This window comes from Grammomys surdaster, unplaced genomic scaffold, assembly GCF_004785775.1.
Source record: "Grammomys surdaster isolate TR1022 unplaced genomic scaffold, NIH_TR_1.0 198, whole genome shotgun sequence".
NCBI lineage: Eukaryota > Metazoa > Chordata > Mammalia > Rodentia > Muridae > Grammomys > Grammomys surdaster.
The window spans coordinates 6,999,867-7,022,126 of NW_021604643.1; the positions used below are offsets into that span (position 1 = coordinate 6,999,867).

The 22,260-nt window shown below is 34.5% G+C and overlaps 2 protein-coding genes across 2 annotated transcripts; both read right to left on the reverse strand.

The window, feature by feature from the left end:
- Window positions 1-847: 847 nt before the first annotated feature.
- Window positions 848-1,774, reverse strand: LOC114623428 (olfactory receptor 5B3-like). The gene has a single exon (XM_028770090.1). The coding sequence runs from the start codon at window positions 1,772-1,774 to the stop codon at window positions 848-850; it is 927 nt and encodes a 308-aa protein (XP_028625923.1).
- Window positions 1,775-11,397: 9,623 nt separating this feature from the next.
- Window positions 11,398-12,339, reverse strand: LOC114623433 (olfactory receptor 5B2-like). Its single transcript, XM_028770094.1, has one exon. The coding sequence runs from the start codon at window positions 12,337-12,339 to the stop codon at window positions 11,398-11,400; it is 942 nt and encodes a 313-aa protein (XP_028625927.1).
- Between the last annotated feature and the right edge of the window lie 9,921 nt (window positions 12,340-22,260).

Sequence of the window (22,260 nt, forward strand, 5' to 3'; positions counted from 1 at the left end):
TCAACATTCTAAGAAAAGGAGGTGAACTGGCTAATGACAATCTTGAAGTGCAGATAGACATTCTCACATCAAAGAGTAAGAGAAGACATATGCCATAGTTAAAAGACGAGAGAGAGGGGAACAAATCAGAAAGTGGGAAGAGTGAAAAAATAAAAGGAAGAAGAAAAGAGGGAAAGAGTGTGAGACAAGAGTAAAAAGAAAGAGAGATTCAGTCACAGAGACAGTGTGAGGATGAATTTGCCCTTTGACTGATTTCTGTTCTATTCAGTAAATCCAAACTGAATGAGATACTGAACACAAACACTGAGGACAAGTCATTATAAATCTCCTATTGCAAGTACAAGATATTTTTGAGAATATGCTTTTGACATAAATAAGCATATGTCTCACGAATTACTTGGATTACTCTGAATCCAGTTAAATTAGTAAGTAATAATAACCTCCAGAGAAGCCATGTTCCATTTAACTCTGAAAATTTTCTCACGTCCTGAGTGTCTTTCACTATAGAATGCCCAGGTGCACATCTTCTCCTTAAAAGATCCTTTGTACATTTATATGCTTTTGTATTAACATCTTGGTGCAAAATGCCAGAAAAAAATGCATGAATTCACAAGTATCCTGATTCAAAGTTTATATAAGCAACTATTGAGTATTTTAGACATTCTCATTCAGATATGTATTTCTGGAAATAGCTTTTCTTGTTTGTTTGTTTGTTTCTGTAAAGCAATGTTTCCTAGAACTTGTATAAAAGATATATGTCAAATATAACTCAATAACTAGATAATATGAGGAAACAATGAATTCATGTATCATGAGTCTCTGAAGTTAGAACTCAAAGTCATAAAGATCATGGTGTCTTTAAAATGATCTTTTTGAATGCTCTCTTGACCTCTTTATTCCTCAAACTGTAGACCAGAGGGTTAAGCATGGGGATGACCATGGTGTAGAACACAGAGGCAATTTTATCTGAGTCCATGGAGTGACTGGAGCTGGGCTGTACATACATAAAAATACTAGTTCCATAGAAAATGGAGACTGCTATGAAATGGGAGGCACAGGTGGATATAGCCTTGTGATGTCCTGCAGCTGAGTGCATCTTCAAGATGGTGACAAAAATGAACACGTAGGATATCCAAATAACTATAAAGGCAAAAAATATGTGGAAGCTCACTATGTAGACAAGAACCAGCTCACTGGCATGTCTGTCAGAACAAGAGAGAACCATGACTGCTGGAATATCACAGAAAAAGTGATGGACAACATTAAACTCACAGAAATAGAGCTGGAATGTATCACCTATGTGGATGGAAGCATTCATGAAACCAATAACATAAGAGCCAATGATCAGCCATGTACACACACTTGTAGTCATGGTGGTAGTATAATGTAGTGGGTTACACACTGCTGCATAGCGATCATAGGCCATTGAGGCCAACAGGTAATTCTCCACAGTAATAAATGCTGCAAAGAAGAACATTTGAGCAGCACAGTCATTATAGGAAATGACCTTGTCTCCTACAAGAAAACCAGACATGACTTTTGGAGTGACTGCTGAAGAGTAACAAAAATCTACCAGAGATAGGTTACCTAGAAAAAAGTACATGGGACTGTGAAGTCGAAAGTCCATGAGAATCAACAGGATCATCCCCAGGTTCCCCACCAGGGTGACTGTGTAAATGACAAGAAATGTGATGAAGAGTGGAATCTGTAGGGCTGGGTCATTGGTTAGTCCCAGCAGGAGAAATTCTGTCACTTCGGTCCTGTTCTCCATCATGTTGAACAATCTCTAAAGCAATAAAAAAAAATAAAAAGTTCAATGTGATAAAGAAATGAAATGGTAATTAGAAGGTATCAGGATGATATGTATTTTGTCATTGTAGCTATAAATCTTATCACAAGATATTTCAAAATATGACTAAACTTTAAAACCAAGGACAGTGTTTTAGCATAGCACCATATATAGATCAGATAAATAACATTGACATTTTATGAATTTTAAACAGATACATAAACAACTTAATAAATTAATAAAAATGATTAGTATAGATGAATCCATTTGAAAACTCATTTCTCCTAATTACAGTTAAAACTCACATTTTCATTTGCTTACCTGTCAAAAAATTGCTATGAAAACTTTTATTGTGCCCTCACAATAACCATTCACTAATGATGCTCTTCACATTCCTATAAATTAATTAACACAAGAAAGTGAGTAATTCATTAGTAGTGGCATGATTCTTGTTTGTTATCTTGTTTCTGTAATCACATATAACATTAACTCAGTCTGAATAATTGTTAAGTAGGCTTAAAGTAGATTTAAGTTAAATTAAATTTAAACCTTTGACTCAATTTTAGCACTTAGCAGTTAACTTGGTGATTAGTTTGTTCAACATATTGTCCATAACAATTTTAGGTTCATATAGTTGTATAACCAAGCAAATAGAATCCTGAAAACTTACATGACTTCTCTTTTAATGACAAAAATAACCAAGAATTAATTTATAATCCTTATTTGACTTGTGACCTTTTGCTGCACTAACTCATGATTATTACTTGTGCATTCATGCATATTTACGATTATAAACTGAGATTAAAAATGGTTGACTAATGAATGATATTATATTTCAATGAATTATTAAATACTAAGGTATCTGGAAGATTGTGAGAGTAATTCAACCAGCAGAGGCAAATCTAATTAATGTATATACCCAGATATATGCAGCAGAGAATTCAGGTCCTTGCAGCAAATATCTGACATTTATCTCTCAACATCATATTTCTGTCTGAAACATGAAGACTGTAAATGAGACTTAATTTTAGTTAGCATTGCTAGAATAAAGTAGTATATAATAGAAAGTTGATGTTTGACTGTTTAATACCTGTGACAAAGGCTGTCATGTTGCTATAATAAATAAATAATAAATATCACATTTTGAACAAGCACAATACTAGTAAAGCAGAGGTTCATTTGCATGAGTGACATGTTGATATTTATTTCGAAGCCCAATTTTTCTTCTCTTTGGTGTCAGTGAGTGCATGCTCCAAAATTGATGTTTCCTTACTACAAGCATATGACTTCTTCTGAAATTCATCTGAGCAATCTATTTTGAAAAAAATTTACTTCCTGAAATTCTCATTTTCATCTGGACAAAAGAGATCATTACTCTTAATCTTCAATCTTTCTTTTGCAACTGCCATGTCACAGTCAAATATCATGGATTCTGAGAGTTGAAAAAGTCCCACTTCCCAGGGGCCCACCCAATGCAGCTGAAAAGGAGTGCGTGGTGCTGGGAGTGGGTGCAGCCTACATGGCCTAAGACAGGGCCCTCACCCTCCTTTCACCCACATCGGAGTCCCTTGACGTTGCCCATCGTCGACAGCCTAAAACCTTCGACCATCGATGTGACTCGTCTCACATCAGTGTTTTGGGGTTGTGAACTTGTCTAAGACCCCCCATAATTAGACATCCAAATTCAAAATTCACATAGTTGGGATTGATCATAAGATGCCTTCTCTAACTAAACAGAGAAGGGGGAGATGCCAGAAGCCAGGACCCTCGCCCTTACCCTCACCCCCCACCTTTCCCCACCTGCACAATGTCCTCTGAAGCTTGGCAACTGCAAGATCCTGCTTAGCAACTGCAGATAGACTCAAAGCAGTGTACCATATCATCTTAAGAATAGCAGGGAGACCATAACTCAAGCAGTGTACCATATCTTCTGAAGAACAGCAGGTAGATCATAATTCAAGGCAGTGTACCGTATAGACCATGACATGTTTCAAGGCACAGGCCAAGAAGATTTTGTACTTTTCCACCATCTGGCCCCTCTTACCCCCTCCCCTTGTGAAACATGCTATAAAAAAGCATTTCATGTTCAAAAATAAATAAATTATTTATAAAAAAAAAAAAAAAGAAAAAGTCCCACATTATTTGCAGAATTAAGTACTTACACAAATAGTACTCATACATTCCATCTTCTCAAACTTTTCTAATGTAGTAACCATATTCAATATTTCCTTATATGAATTGCAACTATACAGGCAGTATAGCACATACATGAGATGATTATTTAATCTGGGTTTGGATGTTTTACTTTCTCTCCTTCTCCTTCTCCCTTTGCCTTTCCCTCTCCCTCTCCCACTCTCTGTCTCTGTCTCAATGTCTCCTTGTCTCTCTGTCTCTCTCTATGTATGTCTCTGTGTGTGTTTCAAACCTTCAATGAAATTCAAATGTACAGTACACAAGATAGTCACTAATTAATCAATCAAAATATCATTTCTTTTACTTGCATTCATACTTTATGATGCATAACTTATACAATGAATCTCTAAAGAATTTGTGATAGACGTTTTAACATTTATGCTCCATTCTTACCTCTGTTTCCAGATAAGGCTCTTAAATTCATATCTTTCTGTCTTCAATTGAAAAATGTTTCCCAGTACTGCTCCATAAATTATACTTCTCACTTGAATAGTCTTCAAACTTGAAAGTAGTATGTTTCTTAACTATGAGAAGAAGAAGATCCAGTTTAGAATGTAGTTTTGAAGTCATTAATTCAGCTATATTATATTTAGTAGATACTACTAGGAGTTCTTTCTTGAGAAAGGATCAAAATTCTCTGTAAAGCAGGGTAGAATGTTGGAAAGGATTGCAATTGTGGCCAAATTTTTTAATATAACTCAAATTTTTTTCTATATCCTTGGAAGAGCCATTCATCTCTTTATTACTTGTGAAAGATACATTAGTTTTCTCTTACAATTTAAAAATTGTCTGTAAATAATAAATAAACGAAGGCCATAAAATATTGTATCAAGATGTTGTCATTGAAAAATACATAATTTTTTTCTTGGATCTTTTTGCTCACCATGATGGAAGCTTGACAGCAAATAATAAAGTCAAGGACAGGCTGTTGGTTACTCACAATGATTAAAGTTCATACAAACAAAGAATGTGCAATGGAAAATTGTGCTTTCCTTATAAAACACATAATGTTGAGTCATTTGGGGCAATGCATGGAAAGCTAGAATAATTACAGAGATTTAAAAGTCCCTAGAGATTTCCCTCCAGAGAATATGTAACCCATACATCTACCCATTCTACAAAAGAGGCAATTAATTTGCCTGTGAGCATCAAAATAACTATTATAACTATTATCTCTTTAAAATAAAATGCCTTCTTCACTGTATCAGTAAAAACATTAAATACATATCCTAATGTATTATATCATTAGACATTCTACACATCTCTGATCCCCCTTCATCCTATCGTCTTTATCCTCTTGTCACCACTAGTTAATTCTCACCTTCTGTAAGATCCGCATTACAGGTGCCACATATTCTGAATGATCTCCATCCATGTTGCTGCAAATGGAAGTTCATTTGCTTAAGCATGAACAGTGTTCCATTGTGTTCACACTCCACATTTTCTTTATCCTATCAGCAACTGATGAATGATCTGGATGTTTGCTTTTCCTAACCACTGTGCAGGGAACTGCTGTGAACTTTGTCTAAGATATATCTTTTGCATACTTATTTAATTTTCCTTGAACTATATTTAGTAAGAGAGTGACTAATTCATTACATGGTTTTATCAAGTAACAATTTACTCCAAGAAGCATCGTGTAAATTTTTAATTCTTCTTTGAAGAGTGTCAATGACATTTTGATAGAAATTTAAGTTTGAAGACTATATGTTGGTTAGAACGGAGCTTTTGACAAAACATATTATTATTTCATTCTGCGCAAACAAGACGTGTTTCCTTTCCATTGAGTCCACTTCTCAAGCTTTTTGTCTTTCAGACTTCATCATAAAAACTTTCATTACTATGATTAAACTTATTTTCTTGATTTCCATTTCAGATAATCCATTACTGTTACATAGAAGTGTGACTGAAGTTAAATATTGAGTTTGCAACGTTACTGATTTTATTTATCAGCGGTAATAGCTTGTTTGTTGATGAATGTTTGCAGAACATTGTATGTTTGTAAAACTATCTGTTGTGATAACACTAGTATTTATATGTTTTTTTCCACATTGCCAAAATCCAACATCAAACAGACATTCAACCTTGACACTGCCTGGACCAGATCTTTGCAGTGCTACTTCTGAAGAAATACTCTCCAAAGAGTTCACATCAGTGAAGCTAGTCTCTTCTTAATAAAAACTGGTTTTCTAACACCACCTAGCCAGAAACAACTTGTTCACAAAGTATGAACATCCTAATAGATTTTTCTTCCTTCTATAATATTATAAACTCGACTTGCACCTTCTGTATTTTTCAAGCTTTCTTATTTTTAAGTTTCTTTATTTAATTGAAAAGTGATTTCATATAATATATTCTGATCAGTTTTTCTCTTTTACCAAACTCCTCCCTGATCCTCTTCACTTACCCAACGAAACAATCCCATGCTCTTTCTTTCTCTCTTAAAAAAAAAAAAAGAAACAATCAAGGAAAACAAACAAATAAACAAACACACCTTTAAAAAAGTATAAAAGAAGACAAAATATATGACAACAGAAAAAAAAGAAAGGAAAGGGAAGGGAAGGAAAAGAAAAGAAAAGAAAAGAAAGGAAAGAAAGAAAGAAAAGAAAAGAAAAGAAGAGAAAAGAAAAGAAAGGAAGACAAAAATGAGACCAAGAGGCTTCAAATATACCATCAAGTTTGTTTAGTCTTGGTCAACTATTTCTGGACATGAGATCTACCCTGAGGAGTGGTTAGAGACTCCACTGGAGAAAACTAAAAATATTTTTTTCTTTTACTATTGTTATCAATTTCAGATGGCTTCCAGGTTAAGAATTTGACCCTGTGTTCACTTCCCTTTATCCATATTGGGACATTATCTGACTCAACATTGTGCAGGTCTTATATACACTGCCGGTCTCTGTGAGTTCATATGTGTTTCAACCACATATGAACTGTGAGACACTGTTCATATCTGGGAGACACTGTTTACTGGGAGTTATCTCTTACTTCTATCTTTTTCAATCTTTCTGAAGCCTTGAAGGAAAGAGTTTGAGGAAGACCTCATACTTAGCACTGAATACTCCAAAGTCTCTAATTTTCTATACATTTTCCAGCTGTGGGACTCTGTATTAGTTATAATCTATTGTAATCAGGCTCCCTAAGGATGGCTGAGTAAGGCACTGATTTATGTCATTCAGAGTCATTTTATTGTTATGTACTTCTAAGAGAACAATAGTACTAGGTTTTCCCCTAGGCCTAAGGCCTATTGAGTCTCAATATCTTGGCCACCCTATCAGTCTTAAACATGGGTTTTATCTCATAGGGCAGGCCATAAACCCAATAATAGTAATAGTTTATGAGAGTTATTATGAGAGTAATAGTTTACTCTCATAATATTTGTACCACTATTGCAACAGAATAAGTCACAATCAAGTCACTGCTATAGGTGGCTGTTTACAGGGGGATTAATGATTACCTATTTCCTCTGGTAGCAAGCAGAGTATCTACGAGTACCATGATTAGTAATCAGTAAGTGTATAAATTCTGGTTGGGATCCAGCTTTACTTTTCCATGTGTAATGAGCTATTTAAGTGTTGTTGAATACCTTACCAAAATATATTTACAAATTTAATACAATTCCCACGAAAATCCCAACACAATTCTTTACAGACCATGATAGAACAATTTTCTACTTCATATAGAAAAAAGAAAAGAAATTCACAAGAGCTAAAACAATCCTGTATAATAAAAGAACTTCTGGGATATTACCATTCCTGATCTATAGCTGTATTGCTCAGCAATAGTAATAAAAATTTTATGGTATTAATATAGAAAAAGACAGGTTGATGAATGGAATCGAATCCCAAGACCCATATATAAAACTATGCACCTACAGACACTTGATTTTTTGACAATGAAGCCAAAATAGACGGGAATAAAATTACTAGGGAGACCCTGGATCTACACCAAAATATTGAGACTCCAGTGAATTCTGTTGGACTGGTAGAATGGTTTCCTACCAGCAGACCACCTCAGCACTCAGAGTGTAATTATTGATAGGAAAGATAGTGAAAAATCACCTACCAGATCCCACTTCTCAAGTTTATGAATAAAGTTTTTAATACCTGAACAAAAAAGTCTTTTATTTTATTAATGAAGACCAAAAAGCTACTTATTTTCAGACATCAAACAGCAGTACTACCTCAGTGTACTACTTTAGGGCTCCTCATCTCAGAACTTTGTGCAACAATCCACAGAAAAATGATTAGTTTTTTTCTACATTGTATAAGTATAGACTATTTCCTCATTATCATTGCTTTCCTTAGACTTAGTGAGTAAAAGATCAAAGGTAATCTGAACATTAACAGATTTGTTTTTATTTGAACGATTTCATTGTTATGTGCATGCGTGGGTTATAGGGGTATATAAAATGTGTGGCAATATGGTATCATGTATGTACTCATATGTGTGTGTGTGTGTATGCATGTGTACGTGCATGAGCATTTATTTGTGTGTGCTTGTGTTTCTGTTGCAAAACTAATTAGAAAGTAAAAGGTCATGAATTTCAGAGGGAAACTGATATATATAGAAAAAGACAGGTTGATGAATGGAATCGAATCAAACCCAGATATAAAACTATGCACCTATGTACACTTGATATTTTGACAATGAAGCCAAAATAGAAGGGAATAAAATTACTAGGGGGACCCTGGATCAACACCAAAATATTGAGACTCCAGTGAGAGAGAGAGAGAGAGAGAGAGAGAGAGATTGAGAGAGAGAATTTGAGAGAGAGTTTGAGAGGAATAGGGTACAGTTTAAATGAGATAAATAGTTTCTATTTTTCTCAAAGATTAAGTGTCGATAAGTGTGAAGTTTTATTTCTGTGTTTTCAAGTCTCTACTATTCCATTCATCAACCTGTCAATCTCTGTATCAATACCATGGCAGATTTTAATCACCATTGCTCAGTAGTAGGATGGTGATTCCTCCAGAAGTTCTTTTATTGTTCAGAATTGTTTTTACTATCCTGGGAATTTTGTTTTCCCATATGAAATTAAGAATTTCTCTTTCCATGTCTTTAAGGAATTGTGTTGGAATTTTGATGGGGATTATATTGAATATATAGATTGTTTTTGGTACGATGGCAATTTCTACTATGTTTATCCTATCAATCCATGAGCATGGGATATCTTTCCACTTTCTGACATCTTCTATTTCTTTCTTGAGAGACTTGAATATCTGTCATACAGATCATTTCATTTTGGTTAGAGTTGCACCAAACTGAAGGAGGAGGGTGACCCTGTAGAAGGACCAGCAGCCTCAATTAACCTGGACCCCTGAGATCTCTCAGATACTGGGTTACCAATCAAGTAGCATCCAGCAGCTGATATACATATACAGTAGAGGACTTCTGTGTCTGGGTTCAGTCAGAAGAGATCCACCTAACCCTCAAAAGACTGGAGGCCACAGTGAATGGTGAGGTCTGATAGGATGAGAAATCGGGGTGGGTACATCCTCATGGAAATGGGGAAGGGAGGTATGGGATGTGGAAGAGTCGGATGATAGACCAGAAGGTGGATAAAACCAGGAGTGCAAAAAAAATTAAATAATTTTTTTACTAAAATACAGTGTAATTGTTAAATACATTAAAGAGAGATGTAGAATTTTGAGAAACAATTGGTAGTTTCTCTCAATTGAGACTAATTTCAAATAAAATTTTCATTATGCTTCACCAGTTAAATATAACCTTTTATAAAGGTCAAGAGATAGTGGAAAACATGTCCTAGCCTTGTATCCTCGGGAACACAGTAAGTTATTAACTCACCCAATGCTAATTTCCTAAGTTTCAAACTACATGTTTAAAAAGCTTACATTAACAAATGGCATAAATGAACATATTTACATGACCCTTAAAGAGCCATTAGAAAATTGTAGAAATGTATGAGAAGTTACTATAACTACCTTTACCTCAGAAATAGTAAGCCAAAAGCAATACAATAGTCATAGAAGTTTGCAGAAGTTTTTGCCTCTATTGAGATATTATAAGAAGAATGGGTATGTAATTTCACATTGTTCTATTTAAATCATTATCTTAGCCTCTAAAGAAAAGCAGTGATGCTTGGAATCTAAAAGAGAATTATTAAGTTTACTTAATCAATTGTTAACTCAAATTACAGCTACTCTGTGAGCTATGGTTGCATTGTTCTAACAATCAACACATATTAAAGTATTGAGTTTACAGATATAGTGATAGAAATTTTTTCATCTTTGTCAATGGATACAAAGTGAAGTTATTTTGATTTTTCTGGCAAAGCTCTCACGGTGTCCTGTCTAGCTACAGTACCAGATTTTACAGTTAAGTGACTATTCCTCAGGGAACTTCATATTTTTCTCATGTAAAAATTATACACGATTCCATTATATCAAGATATTTTGCAAAATATGCTTAGTGACCAAAATATAGAAACTTCAGTAGAATTACAAGTATGGCATATAATGACAGGTTAAAGAAAGTCAACTCAAGATAAATTAGATAGACTTCAATATAAATGAATTTTTTGGAAACCCAATAGTATGGGATATTTCACACAGCCCATCTAAGATAAAGAATAAATTGTTTTATTGGATCTTTCTTAGAAAACAAAAAGTTTTTTGACTCCTATGTGTCCTCTTTAAGTTTTGGAGGCAATATATTCTTCATTTAGATTTATTATCAGAGACTATTTATCTAATTATATAAAATTTCAAATTCTGAGTAGAGGTCAGAACAACAAATGGATCTATAGTAGAACATACTACAAAGCATTCATAGCAGCATATCTGATAGCAGAAAACAATTCAAGTTACTTAACATATGTGCATGGACAAAAGTAAAATCAGAAAAGAGAAACAAGTATAAAAATTGAGAAGTTAGCAATAATAAACATTCAAATAAACATAATTTCAAGGACAGACAATTTCAATGGTAAATTCTCCCAATTCATATCCCATATCTGAATATAAAGGAAAAATAAGCTAATGATTTGTATTAGAGTCTAACTGATAATGAAACAAAACACAGAAAATATAGATGCACCTAAATGCACTTCCACAGCGATGTATTTCATTGTGTATTCAAAAATCCCATCAGTTAAAATGATAATGATTATTAACTATCACGGTATATAAGGAAGGAAAGTAAAAAGAAAGTAATTGAATGTATCAGTAATGGTAAAACCATTTTTGACGACCCAATCACAAAAATTCAAAATTATCTAATTTCCATATTATGCTTCTAAAAATACTGCTCCTTCATGTCCAGGACAAAATGATATGCACAGGCAAAACTAAGCACTCAGATCATGAACTAGTATAAACTTAAAATATAATCTACTATATACAGAAGATGTCATAAAATTTTAAGACTACATCACAAAATACTTAAAGTTAATATCATAACAATAATTTTTCTTTTAGAACCACTTTTGTGAATGCACTCTTTACCTCTTTGTTTCTCAGGCTGTAAACTAAAGGGTTCAGCATGGGAATGACCATAGTGTAGAAGACAGACACAATTTTGTCTGTGTCCATTGCATGACTAGAGCTTGGTTGCAAATACATGAAGATTGTTGTTCCATAGAAAATAAAAACAGCAGTAAAGTGGGAAGCACATGTAGAAATAGCCTTCTGATGTCCTGCTACTGAGTGCATCTTTAAGATTGTGATAAAAATTATAATGTATGATACTAAGATTATTATGAGAGCAAAGAAGATGTTGAAACTGGCTAGATAAATAAGTACCAGTTCATTGACATGTCTATCAGAGCAAGATAGAGCCATGATTGCTGGTATATCACAGAAAAAATGATGGACCACATTAGACTTACATAAAGAAAGACTAAATGTATCCACAAGGTAAACTGAGACATTCAAGAAACCAAGAACATAGCAGCCCATGATCAGACACATACATACACTTGGAGTCATGGTGGTTGCATAGTGTAGGGGTTTACACACTGCCACATAGCGATCATAGGCCATTGAGGCCAACAGGTAATTTTCAACAGTAATAAAGGCTGCAAAAAAGAACATCTGAACAGCACAGTCATTGTAAGAAATGACTTTGTCTCCTATTAAGAGCCCAGCCATGATTTTCGGGGTAATAGCTGAAGAGTAAAAAATATCCACCAGGGATAAGTTACCAAGAAAAAAGTACATGGGAGTATGGAGGCGAGAGTCCAAGAGAATCAGCAGGATCATTCCCATGTTCCCTACCAGGGTGATGATGTAGATGAGGAAGAAGGTAATAAAGAGGGGAAGTTGCAGGCCTGGATCATCAGTGAGTCCCAGCAGGAGAAAGTATGTCACTTCTGTCAAGTTCTTCAGTGGTGTCATCTAACAAACAAGCAATCCTCTGCAGTAATGGGAAAGCAATGAATAGGATGTTAACAACATAAAAATTGAGAAGGATAAATAAAATACATATAGTCACTGGAGTAATTTGATTAAAAAAATCCTCTAAAATAGCCTACACATCGAGGTGAATTTCATGTGCTAGATAAGTATAGGATCACATGCTTCTAAATATGGAAATTTTGATAAATGATTTATGCAACTTAAAAGTACTGTCTCTGGATTTTTTTCCTTCAGTATCTGCTACATTTTTTGCCTAAATTTTAATTTAGACAGAAATAACTCTGAGTTAAAAATTTTGAATTTTGTATGGATGTCCCCTTCCCTCTACTGGGGGCCATGCTATCTACTAGAGGTGGTCTCTTCAGGTTCTATCTTTCTGAGTATTTCTGCTAATGCCATCCCTGTTGGGTCCTGGGAAGACTTTGGTCTTGTGGAGGCATGTTGCCAAGCATGCCTGGATGCTGGAGTGGTGAGGCAGGAGTGTGTAGGTGGGTGGGTGGGGGAATACCCTCTTTGAAGCAGAGCTAAAGGGGATGGGATTGGCCTTTCCAGAGGGGAGACCAGGAAGGGGGAATAACATTTGAAATGTAAATAAATAAAATAACCAATTAATAAAACAAGAAAGTAGTGTCTATCAGTGTGCAGAGAGTAAGAGACTTTGGAACAATTTGTTCTCAATGGAAAATTTCTCTCACACCACTCCACTGGTTTCAGGACACAATGTGGAAAAGGATTTGGGAAGATTGCAAGAGTCAGAGGGATAAATGACTCCAAGGAAACAGAATCTTCCTGATAAAACAGGACTTATCTAAAAAAAGAATTTACAGACACTAGGACAACACACATAAAATTTATAGAACTTCAAGCCAGATGAGGTGACAAACACTTAGGGGGAAGTAGGTATGCAGAACCAAGAAGTAATCTACAATAGATATACTTTGGTAAAAGGGGAATCACTTTTCTCCAATGCAGTTTCAAACTCATTGGTATATCAAACACATTGCAGACCTTGTAACAAGCCCATGAGCAGTTGGACTATGTAAAATAAATGCTATGATTTTTGTAGACTTTTTGTTTGCTTGTTGGATTTGGAGCATTATTTGTCTTTTAAATTTTTTGGATGGTTTGCAGTATTTCTCTCTCTCTCTCTCTCTCTCTCTCTCTCTCTCTCTCTCTCTCTCTCTCTTTCTCTGTGTGTGTGTGTTGTGTGTGTGTCTGTGTCTGTGTGTGTTTGTGTGTCTGTGAATGTATCTGTGTGTGTGTGTGTGTGTGTGTGTATGTGTGTGTTGAAGGGTAAGGGATGAAACATAAAAGTCCTATGAGTAGAAACGATGTGGGAAAAGATAGGGCAGGGGATAAATCATGATCAAAATATTCTGCACAAAATTTTTAAATAAGTTTTTGTCCATGTGTTAACCAAGTCTTGAGTAACTGGAAAAAATGTTTTACAAAAACATATCTACAATCTTGTTTCTAAACTCAAGTGTGAAATTTTAACATCTGTCACCTACCAAGAACAGATTTAACCAAATAGAATTTATTGTCTCTTCTTATTTTTTTAAGCAGGAAAATGACAAATTTAATTATAATCAAATTAAAATAAAATACGAATACTTTACCACAACTAAGTGGTATGTCCTAAATTTATATTTTAAAAGACACTTTAGAGCAAAACTCAAGTGAATTTTACTTCAGTAAAGAAAATAAAACTTGAAAGATAATTTACAAGATTTCAGTAAATGGTAAGCTAAGATAAAATTTCAAATATAATATGAAGTAATATTTCAGAAAAAAGCTGTTGAACAACATCTGAAATAGTCAACATGGTGACCACTGTTAATTGCCTATGAAAAGTCTTGATACAGGAATAAATGCAATTTTTTTCCGAGACGACTTATCAGGTATCTCTTTACCCTAGTTCTATAAACATTCTCTTGCCCAACAGATGTTTTGCTATTGTTTATACAATGCATGCAAGGTAATTTGTAAAATGTACCAAGGAAAGAATATTAGATGCAAGACAAAATGACAGAGAAATAATAGTCATATACATATATGAAGAGTGAAGAGTCAAGATTTTGTCTATTTAAAATGCTTATAGCCAAGGCAGATGTATGATTTTTTTTAAAAGGGTAAGGTAAAGTCGGAATCTGTTAAAGTAGTTAGAAAAATTTTATCATTTAAAAATCATTTTCTGATTTCATTATTAGAATGTTTTATCTTGACTCTTTTTTAACCTCCTATGATAGATAAACAAAACTTAAACATAGCATCAACTAATATGACAGTGTTATTCTGCTCAGTGTTTATTCTTAGCTTTTCATCCCACATAGAAACCATCAGTAAATTACCTACAAGGAAAACAGTGAAAAGTTTCTCTCTCTCTCTCTCTCTCTCTCTCTCTCTCTCTCTCTCTCTCCCTCTCTCTCTCTCTCATATATATATATATATGTATACATATATATATATATATATATATATATATATATATATATATATATATATGCAGCCCAGTTAGAACTTAGATTATTTTAGATGTTACTAAAAATAATATTTTCACTATTCAATAAGTCACAGTGGATACATCTTCACCTGGATTGACATGAATTACACTTCTTACTGTATAGTCACCTTTATCAGTTGGCTTGAAAAGAAAGGTTAATCCACCCAAGTCAGTCAGTCTTATATAAAGGAAATGGAATGTGGCCTACGAGTGATTACAGACACAAATTCACTCAAGTTGTATTCAAATGACCCTAAGTCTGTGCACAGAAAAGAGAACAATGAGCATTACATAGATCAATGTCCAAACTGACAATAATTTCTTTCTGCTTCATAGGTAATCTCAAATCTGCCACATACTTTGCAGACTCTAGCTGTAAATCCTGAATAAGAGGCATTACTGAAAATCTCAAGAAGTTAACAATATTAAAGTATATTAATATAATATTTATTTTTGAATAATTTTTCTCACCCTGCTTCAGGCTTCTAGCTAATCATCTGGTAAAAGGGCTTTATGGTTAATTATTATCTCTGAAATAAAATCATTGAAAAATGAAACATGATATGAAGTTTCTTTCTTCAAAGCTGTATTATGGAGCTGTACTTGATTTTCAGAGTCTACCATGTGCAAATATGGAGCAAATTATATGGACCTGACAAGCTCTGGAGAATTCCTTCAGGATTTTATCTGCAATGTCATCTTTACATTGTGAGAGAAAGCAATTAAATACCCCAAGGGAAACATACTGGTTAATATCCACACATCTTTTTGCATTGTATGTTATCAATTGATTTTGGAATCTACAATTTATAGTGATTCTTTTTATTTTACTTTTATTTGAGATCATTCTGAAATGTATTCCAAGAAATTAACTTAGAAAATGGATTCAGTGTTTATTTGAAATTAATGAAAAAGTAATAAGCATCAGTAGGGCATATTTACCTTTGTTCTTATTGATTCACTTCCCTTGGTCCATTCTTGTACCTCCTTATACTACTTCATTCTGGCACAATTCCTTCATCCAACAATCCTGCTTCCATAGAAAATAGTTTCTTCTTTAGTATGCACATGTATTACCATTACATTTAAATTCTGAAAATAATGTATGGCAACAAGAGATAGATATGTGCATTCAATTACACATGATCACAAGGAATTTTAAAATGTGTCCTAAAGTGGAAATCTGTAAAATAAGTGAACCTATTTCTAAATACCATATACATTCCAATAAGGATGAATATAGACACAGACAGACAGACACACACACACATACACAATCACATACACACTATAATGGCAACACTGAAGGTCAAATATATGCTCAGAGAATATCAAGAAACATATAACTTATTACACTTAAACAAAACTGATTCTTTAACAGAATAAGGAAGAATTTCTCACAAGAAAAAAAAAAGAAGCTGCTTCCCTAATTGCTGATTCATCTGGAGCAAAACCAACCTTCCCAAAGCAGCCTACTGTCCCCTGGGAACCTCATACCCCACCACACACACACACACACACACACACACACACACACACACTCCTGACCACCTTCAGCAGACCTACGAATGCTGAACAAAACAAGTCAGTGTCCATTTTCCCACTCATCTTCCTTGCTTACTATATCCACTGGAATAAGTCAAGCTGCTCTAAGGAGCATGCTAGCCTAGGCATATCTTCATTCTCCCACCACTTCTCTGCCCAACATTATCAGATCTGCAACTCCAGAACCATACAGACTACAGATCATGAACCACACAGACATGCAGATCCTAAACCATACAGCCTAAAGTAACCCAAAAAAGGCCTGCTGTACCATTAACACCAAGGTTATGACCTCTCCCATTACCTACTGCAACTGCAATATCCAGTGACCAAAGCTATCCAAATGGCTGAAGGCCCTCAAAACAATACAATAAACAAAGACCAAGGTAAAATGAAAATTTCAGAGCACAGCTATTCTACTATAGCAAGTCCTGAATATCCTAACACAACAGAAGCACAAGAGAATGACCTTAAATCCAATCTTAAAAAAAAAAAAAACAACAACACAGGTCTTTACAGAGAAAAGAATAGACTCACTAAGGAAATACAGGAAAATACAGTCAGACAGCCTTTTAAAGGGACAAAATAAATCCCTTTAAAATATAAAGGAAAGTATAATTAAATAGGTAAAAGAAAGAAATAACACTGTACACGGTCTGAAAATAAAAATAGAAGCAATAAAGAAAACAAAAGCTGAGGGAATCCTGGAGGTGGAAAACCTAGGGAAGGGAACAGGAACAAAAAATGCAAGCATCACCAACAGGATAAAGGAGATGGAAAAGAGACTCTCAGGCATAGACAATACAATAGAAAAAATAGATACATCAATCAAAGAAAATATTAAATCTAAAAACTTTTTGACACAAAACATCCAGAAAATCTGACATTCCATGAAAATTCATTACCTAAGCATAACATAAATAGTAAAAAGTGAAGAATGACAACTCCATGGCCCAGAAAATATTTTTATCAAAATCATAGAAGAAAACTTTCCTAACCTAAAGAAAGAGATGCCTATAAACATAGAAAAAACTTATAGATCACCAATTAGACTGAACCAATAAAAAAACCCTATTGATACAGAATAAACAAAACACAAATATGCAGAACAACAACACAAAAGAGTATTAAGAGCAGTAACACAAAAAGTGCAGGTAATATACAAAGGCAGACATATCATAATTATACCAGACTTTTCAACACAGATACTAAAAGCTAGAAAGACCTGGACAGACTGGACAGATATCTTACAACATCTAAACACCACAGGTGTCTATCTAGACTATTGTACCCAGCAAAACTCTTGATCACCATTGATTTAGAAAATAAGATACTTTGAGACAAATCCACATTCAAACAATATCTATCTACAAAACCAGCCCAACAGAAAATAAAAGAGGAAAACTCCATCCCAAAGAAGATAACTACATCCAAGAAAACACAGGAAATAAGTAACTCCATTCCAGGAAAAATGAGGGAAACACACACACGCGAGAGAGAGAGAGAGAGAGAGAGAGAGAGAGAGAGAGAGAGAGAGAGAGAGAAAGAGAGAGGACATCAAAATAGCAGGAAATAACAATCATCACCAGTCATTAATATCTCTCAACATCAATGGACTCAATTCCCCAATATAAAGACACATGCTCACAGAATGGATGCAAAACCAGGATCTATCATTCTGATGCATATGAGCAACACACCTCAGAAACAAAGACAGACATTACTGCAGTGTAAAGAGCTGGAAAAATTTTTCAACAGATCCCAGAAACAACTCAGCCTAGCAACTCTAATGACTAATAAAATAGATTTTCATCCAATATTGCTCAAAAGAAACAGAGAAGGACACTTTATACTTATCAAAGGAAAAAGAATAAGATGGTATGTCGATTCTGAAAATCTATTCCCCAAATACAACAGCACTCACATTTGTAAAAGGAATATTGCTAAAGCTTAAATCACACATCAATCTCAATCATTAAAGGTGGGAGACTACAACATATAACTCACACCAATTGAAAGAATATGTAGACAAAAAATAAACAGGGAAATAATAAAACTAAGAGACTCAATGAGTCAAATGTACCTAACAGACAACTATTTTCATTAAAGAAACCTCAGACTAATGAGGTTAAAATAATTTCTCACAAATTTCTAAAACTTATGCAAAAATAGCAGCTAGTTCTAGCATCTCTCTAGGCATTGTCATCTCCAATTCTGCAAGTAGCTAGGAAAATGACCTACTAACTTTTTATATTCTTATACATCATCTTTTATTTTTTTACACAGTATGGCTCTTTTAAGTTTATTGCATGAGTTACACTAGTCCAATAAAAGGGGACCCAAATGATTACATTATACAAGCTGTGAAATTTCTTTTTACCAATTCAAACAAAATCAAATAAAATGTGTTGTAAATTTTTGAGAAAACTCACATGACAAATGATAGAAACAACAGAAAGTGACAGTATACAACTTGTGTAAGTGCTTAAACATTTAAGGGAGAAAGGAAAAATTTTTAAAAATGTATAAACTTCACAATGCATAAAATACTTAAAATGAAAGATTCAATTTGAATATGAATGGAAGATAACATTTACATTTTGTGCAAGTAGAAAGGAGAAGGGTTTTTATGCTATAGTTTATGCTCTAATATTAGATAAAACAGATAGTGAATTGACCACTACTTGAAGAAAAACTAAAATATATTTCTACAAAGACATATTAGACAATATCACATAAACATACAAGACATTAAAGAACAGAATCTTCACATTTGAATAGAGTCAAAATAAATCTGATATTTATTTAAAACATTTCATGTGCATGTTTGGGTTATCAGTGTATGTAAAAATTGTGGCAATATACTGCCAAGTGTGTGCTCATGTGTATGTGTGTGTGTGTGTGTGTGTGTATGCATGCATGTGTGTGTGTGTGTGTTCATTAGTGTATTCTTGTGTTTCTGTAACAAATCTAATTAAAAGTAAAAGGCTATGAATCTGAGAGGGAATAGGGTGGCACTAAGAGTTGGAGAGGAATAGGGTAGAGTTTAAATGATGAAAATAGTTTGCCTTTTTTGTTACCTATCACCTGTCAAACAGTGTATGATTTTATTTCTGGATCTTGAATTCTGTTCCATTGATCGATCTGTCTATCATCATACCAATACCATGCAGTTTTTAATCACTATTGCTCAGTAGTATAGCTTGAGGTCAGGGATGATGATTTCTCCAAAGGCTATTTTATTGTTAAGAAGTATTGGGTCTACAACTGCATCCCAGAGCTAAGACTGTCCCACAGCCCTTCATACTCAAATCACCCTTGGAAATAGCTACTTTCCCAGGAGTGCTGTCACTCCTAAGCTCACAGGTGTGACCACCACTTTTCCTCCAACAACTGATGCAAGAGAGACCCACCACAGAAGGAAAAGGAACCTCTGAGCAACCAGGGACAGGATCCTTCCAGTTTCTATCAGCACCCCTGAGCTAACCCTGTGGCACAGCTCTCTACACCCAAATCCTGCCTGGAGAGAACTGATTTTCCAAGAGTGTTGAACTACCTAAGATCACGGGCTTTCAGGCACACAGGAAGGACAAAGATAACTAGATGAAGATAGGTAAGCTCATGAACCTAAGCAACAGAAAACAAGGCTACTTGGCATCATCAGAACTCAGTTATTCCATCATACCAACACACATTATACCCCAACACACATGAAAAGAAACATTCAGATTTTAAACCACATGTCATAATGATGACAAAGGACTTTTAAAAAGACATAAATGCCTCCCTCAAAGAAATACAGGAGAGCAAAGGTAAATGGGTAGAAGCTCTTAAAGAGGAAACACAAAAATCCCTTAAAGAATTATGGGAAAAAACAAACAAAGTGGTGAAGTAATTGAGCAAAAACATCCAGGATCTAAAAATGGAAATAGAAACAATAAAGAAATCAAAAAAGGAGACAACCCTGAGATAGAAAACCTAGAAAAGAAATCAGGAGTCATAGATGCAAGCATCACCAACAGAATAGAAAAAATAGAAGAGAAAATCTAAGATGCAGAAAATACCATAGATAACATTGACACAACAGTCAAAGGAAATGAAAAATCCCAAAGTTCCTAGCCCAAGACATCCAGGAAATCCAGGACACAATGAGAAGACTAAAACTAAGGATAATAGGTGTAGAAAAGGGCAAAGATTTCCAATTAAAAGGGCCATTAATGTCCTCAACAAAATTATAGAGGAAAGTTTCCTAATCTAAAGAAGGAGATGCCCATGAAGATACAAGAAGCCTACAGAACACCAAATAGATTACATGAGAAAAGAATTTCCTTCTATCATATAATAATCAAAGCACCAAAAGCAAAAACAAAGAAAGAATACTAAAAATCAGTAAAGATTTAGGTATAAGCATAATTGTGGCTTCATAGAACAAATTGGGTAGTATTCCTTCTGTTTCTATTTTATGAAATAGTTTGAAGAGTATTGGTATTGAGTTTTCTTTGAAGGTATGATAGAATATTTCACTAAACATATCTGATTGCCTAAACCACAAAAAAGACCCAAAAAGAGAATTTCAGACTCATTTCACTTATGAATATTGATGAAAAATTACTCAATAAAATTCTTGCAAACTTAGTCCAAGAACACTTCAAAACCATCACTCAACATGACCAAGTAGACTTCATCCCTGTATGCAAAGATGGTTCAATATATAAAAATCAATCAATGTAATCCACTATGTAAACAAACTTGAAGTAAAAGCTACATGATCATCTCTTTAGATGCTGATAAAGCATTAGAAAAAAATCCATCACCCCTTCATGGTTAAAGTCTTGGAATTCAAGGTCGATACTTGAACATAGTAAAAGCAACATACAGCAAACCAGTAGTCAATATCAAACTAAATGGAGAGAAACTTGAAGCAATCCCACTAAAATAAAGGTTTAGACAAGGCTGCCCACTCTCTCCCTACCTATTCAATGTAGTACTTGAAGTCCATGCCAGAGCAATTAAAGAACAAAAAGAGGTCAAAGAGATACAAATTAGAAAGGAGGAAGTCAAAATATCACTATTGCAGATGACAAGGTAGTATTTCACCAGAGAACTCCTAATCATGATAAACAACTTCAACAAAGTGGCTGATATAAAATTAACTCAAACAAATTAGTAGACTTCCTTTACTCAATGGATAAAGAGGCTGAGTAAGAAATTAGGGAAATTGCACCCTTCACAATAGTCACAAATAATATAAAATGGCTTGATGTGATTCTAACCAAGCAAGTAAAGGACCTATATGACAAGAAATTCAAGTCTCTGAAGAAAGAAATTGAAGATCTCAGAAAATGGAAAGAGCTCCCATGCTCATGGATCAGCAAGATTAATATAGTAAAAATGGTCATCTTCTGGCAAGCAATCTACAGATTCAATGAAATCCTCAACAAAATTCCCACTCAGTTTTTCATAGTTTCTTTTTTGGATATTTCATTTATTTACAATATAGGTGTTATCCCCTTTCCCAATTTCCCTTCCATAGAACCCCCTGATGTGGGGCTGTGGAGTCCTGGGATATTCGGCCATGCCCCCAGAACCCAGAGACCTAACATACAGCCTCTATGCTAGGTCACGTAAGGCACGAGACTAACAGGTCTCTGCCTCAAGATTTATGTATTACCTAAAAGTCCCGCCCCTCTTCTGCTTTCAATATAAGCAAACCCCTTCTGGCAATTTTTGGGAGAGCTCATCACCATCCAAACCCACTGCCATGTCAATAAATCTCCACGTGTCTCTTGAAATTCTGGACTCATTGTGTAAGTGGAAAACCCACACAGCGGGGCGGGGAGGAGAGAAGCCTT

Excerpts from the sequence above, each read along its gene's own strand:
- LOC114623433 (XM_028770094.1), bottom strand. The coding sequence starts at position 12,339 with ATGACACCACTGAAGAACTTGACAGAAGTGACATACTTTCTCCTGCTG.
- LOC114623428 (XM_028770090.1), bottom strand. The coding sequence starts at position 1,774 with ATGATGGAGAACAGGACCGAAGTGACAGAATTTCTCCTGCTGGGACTA.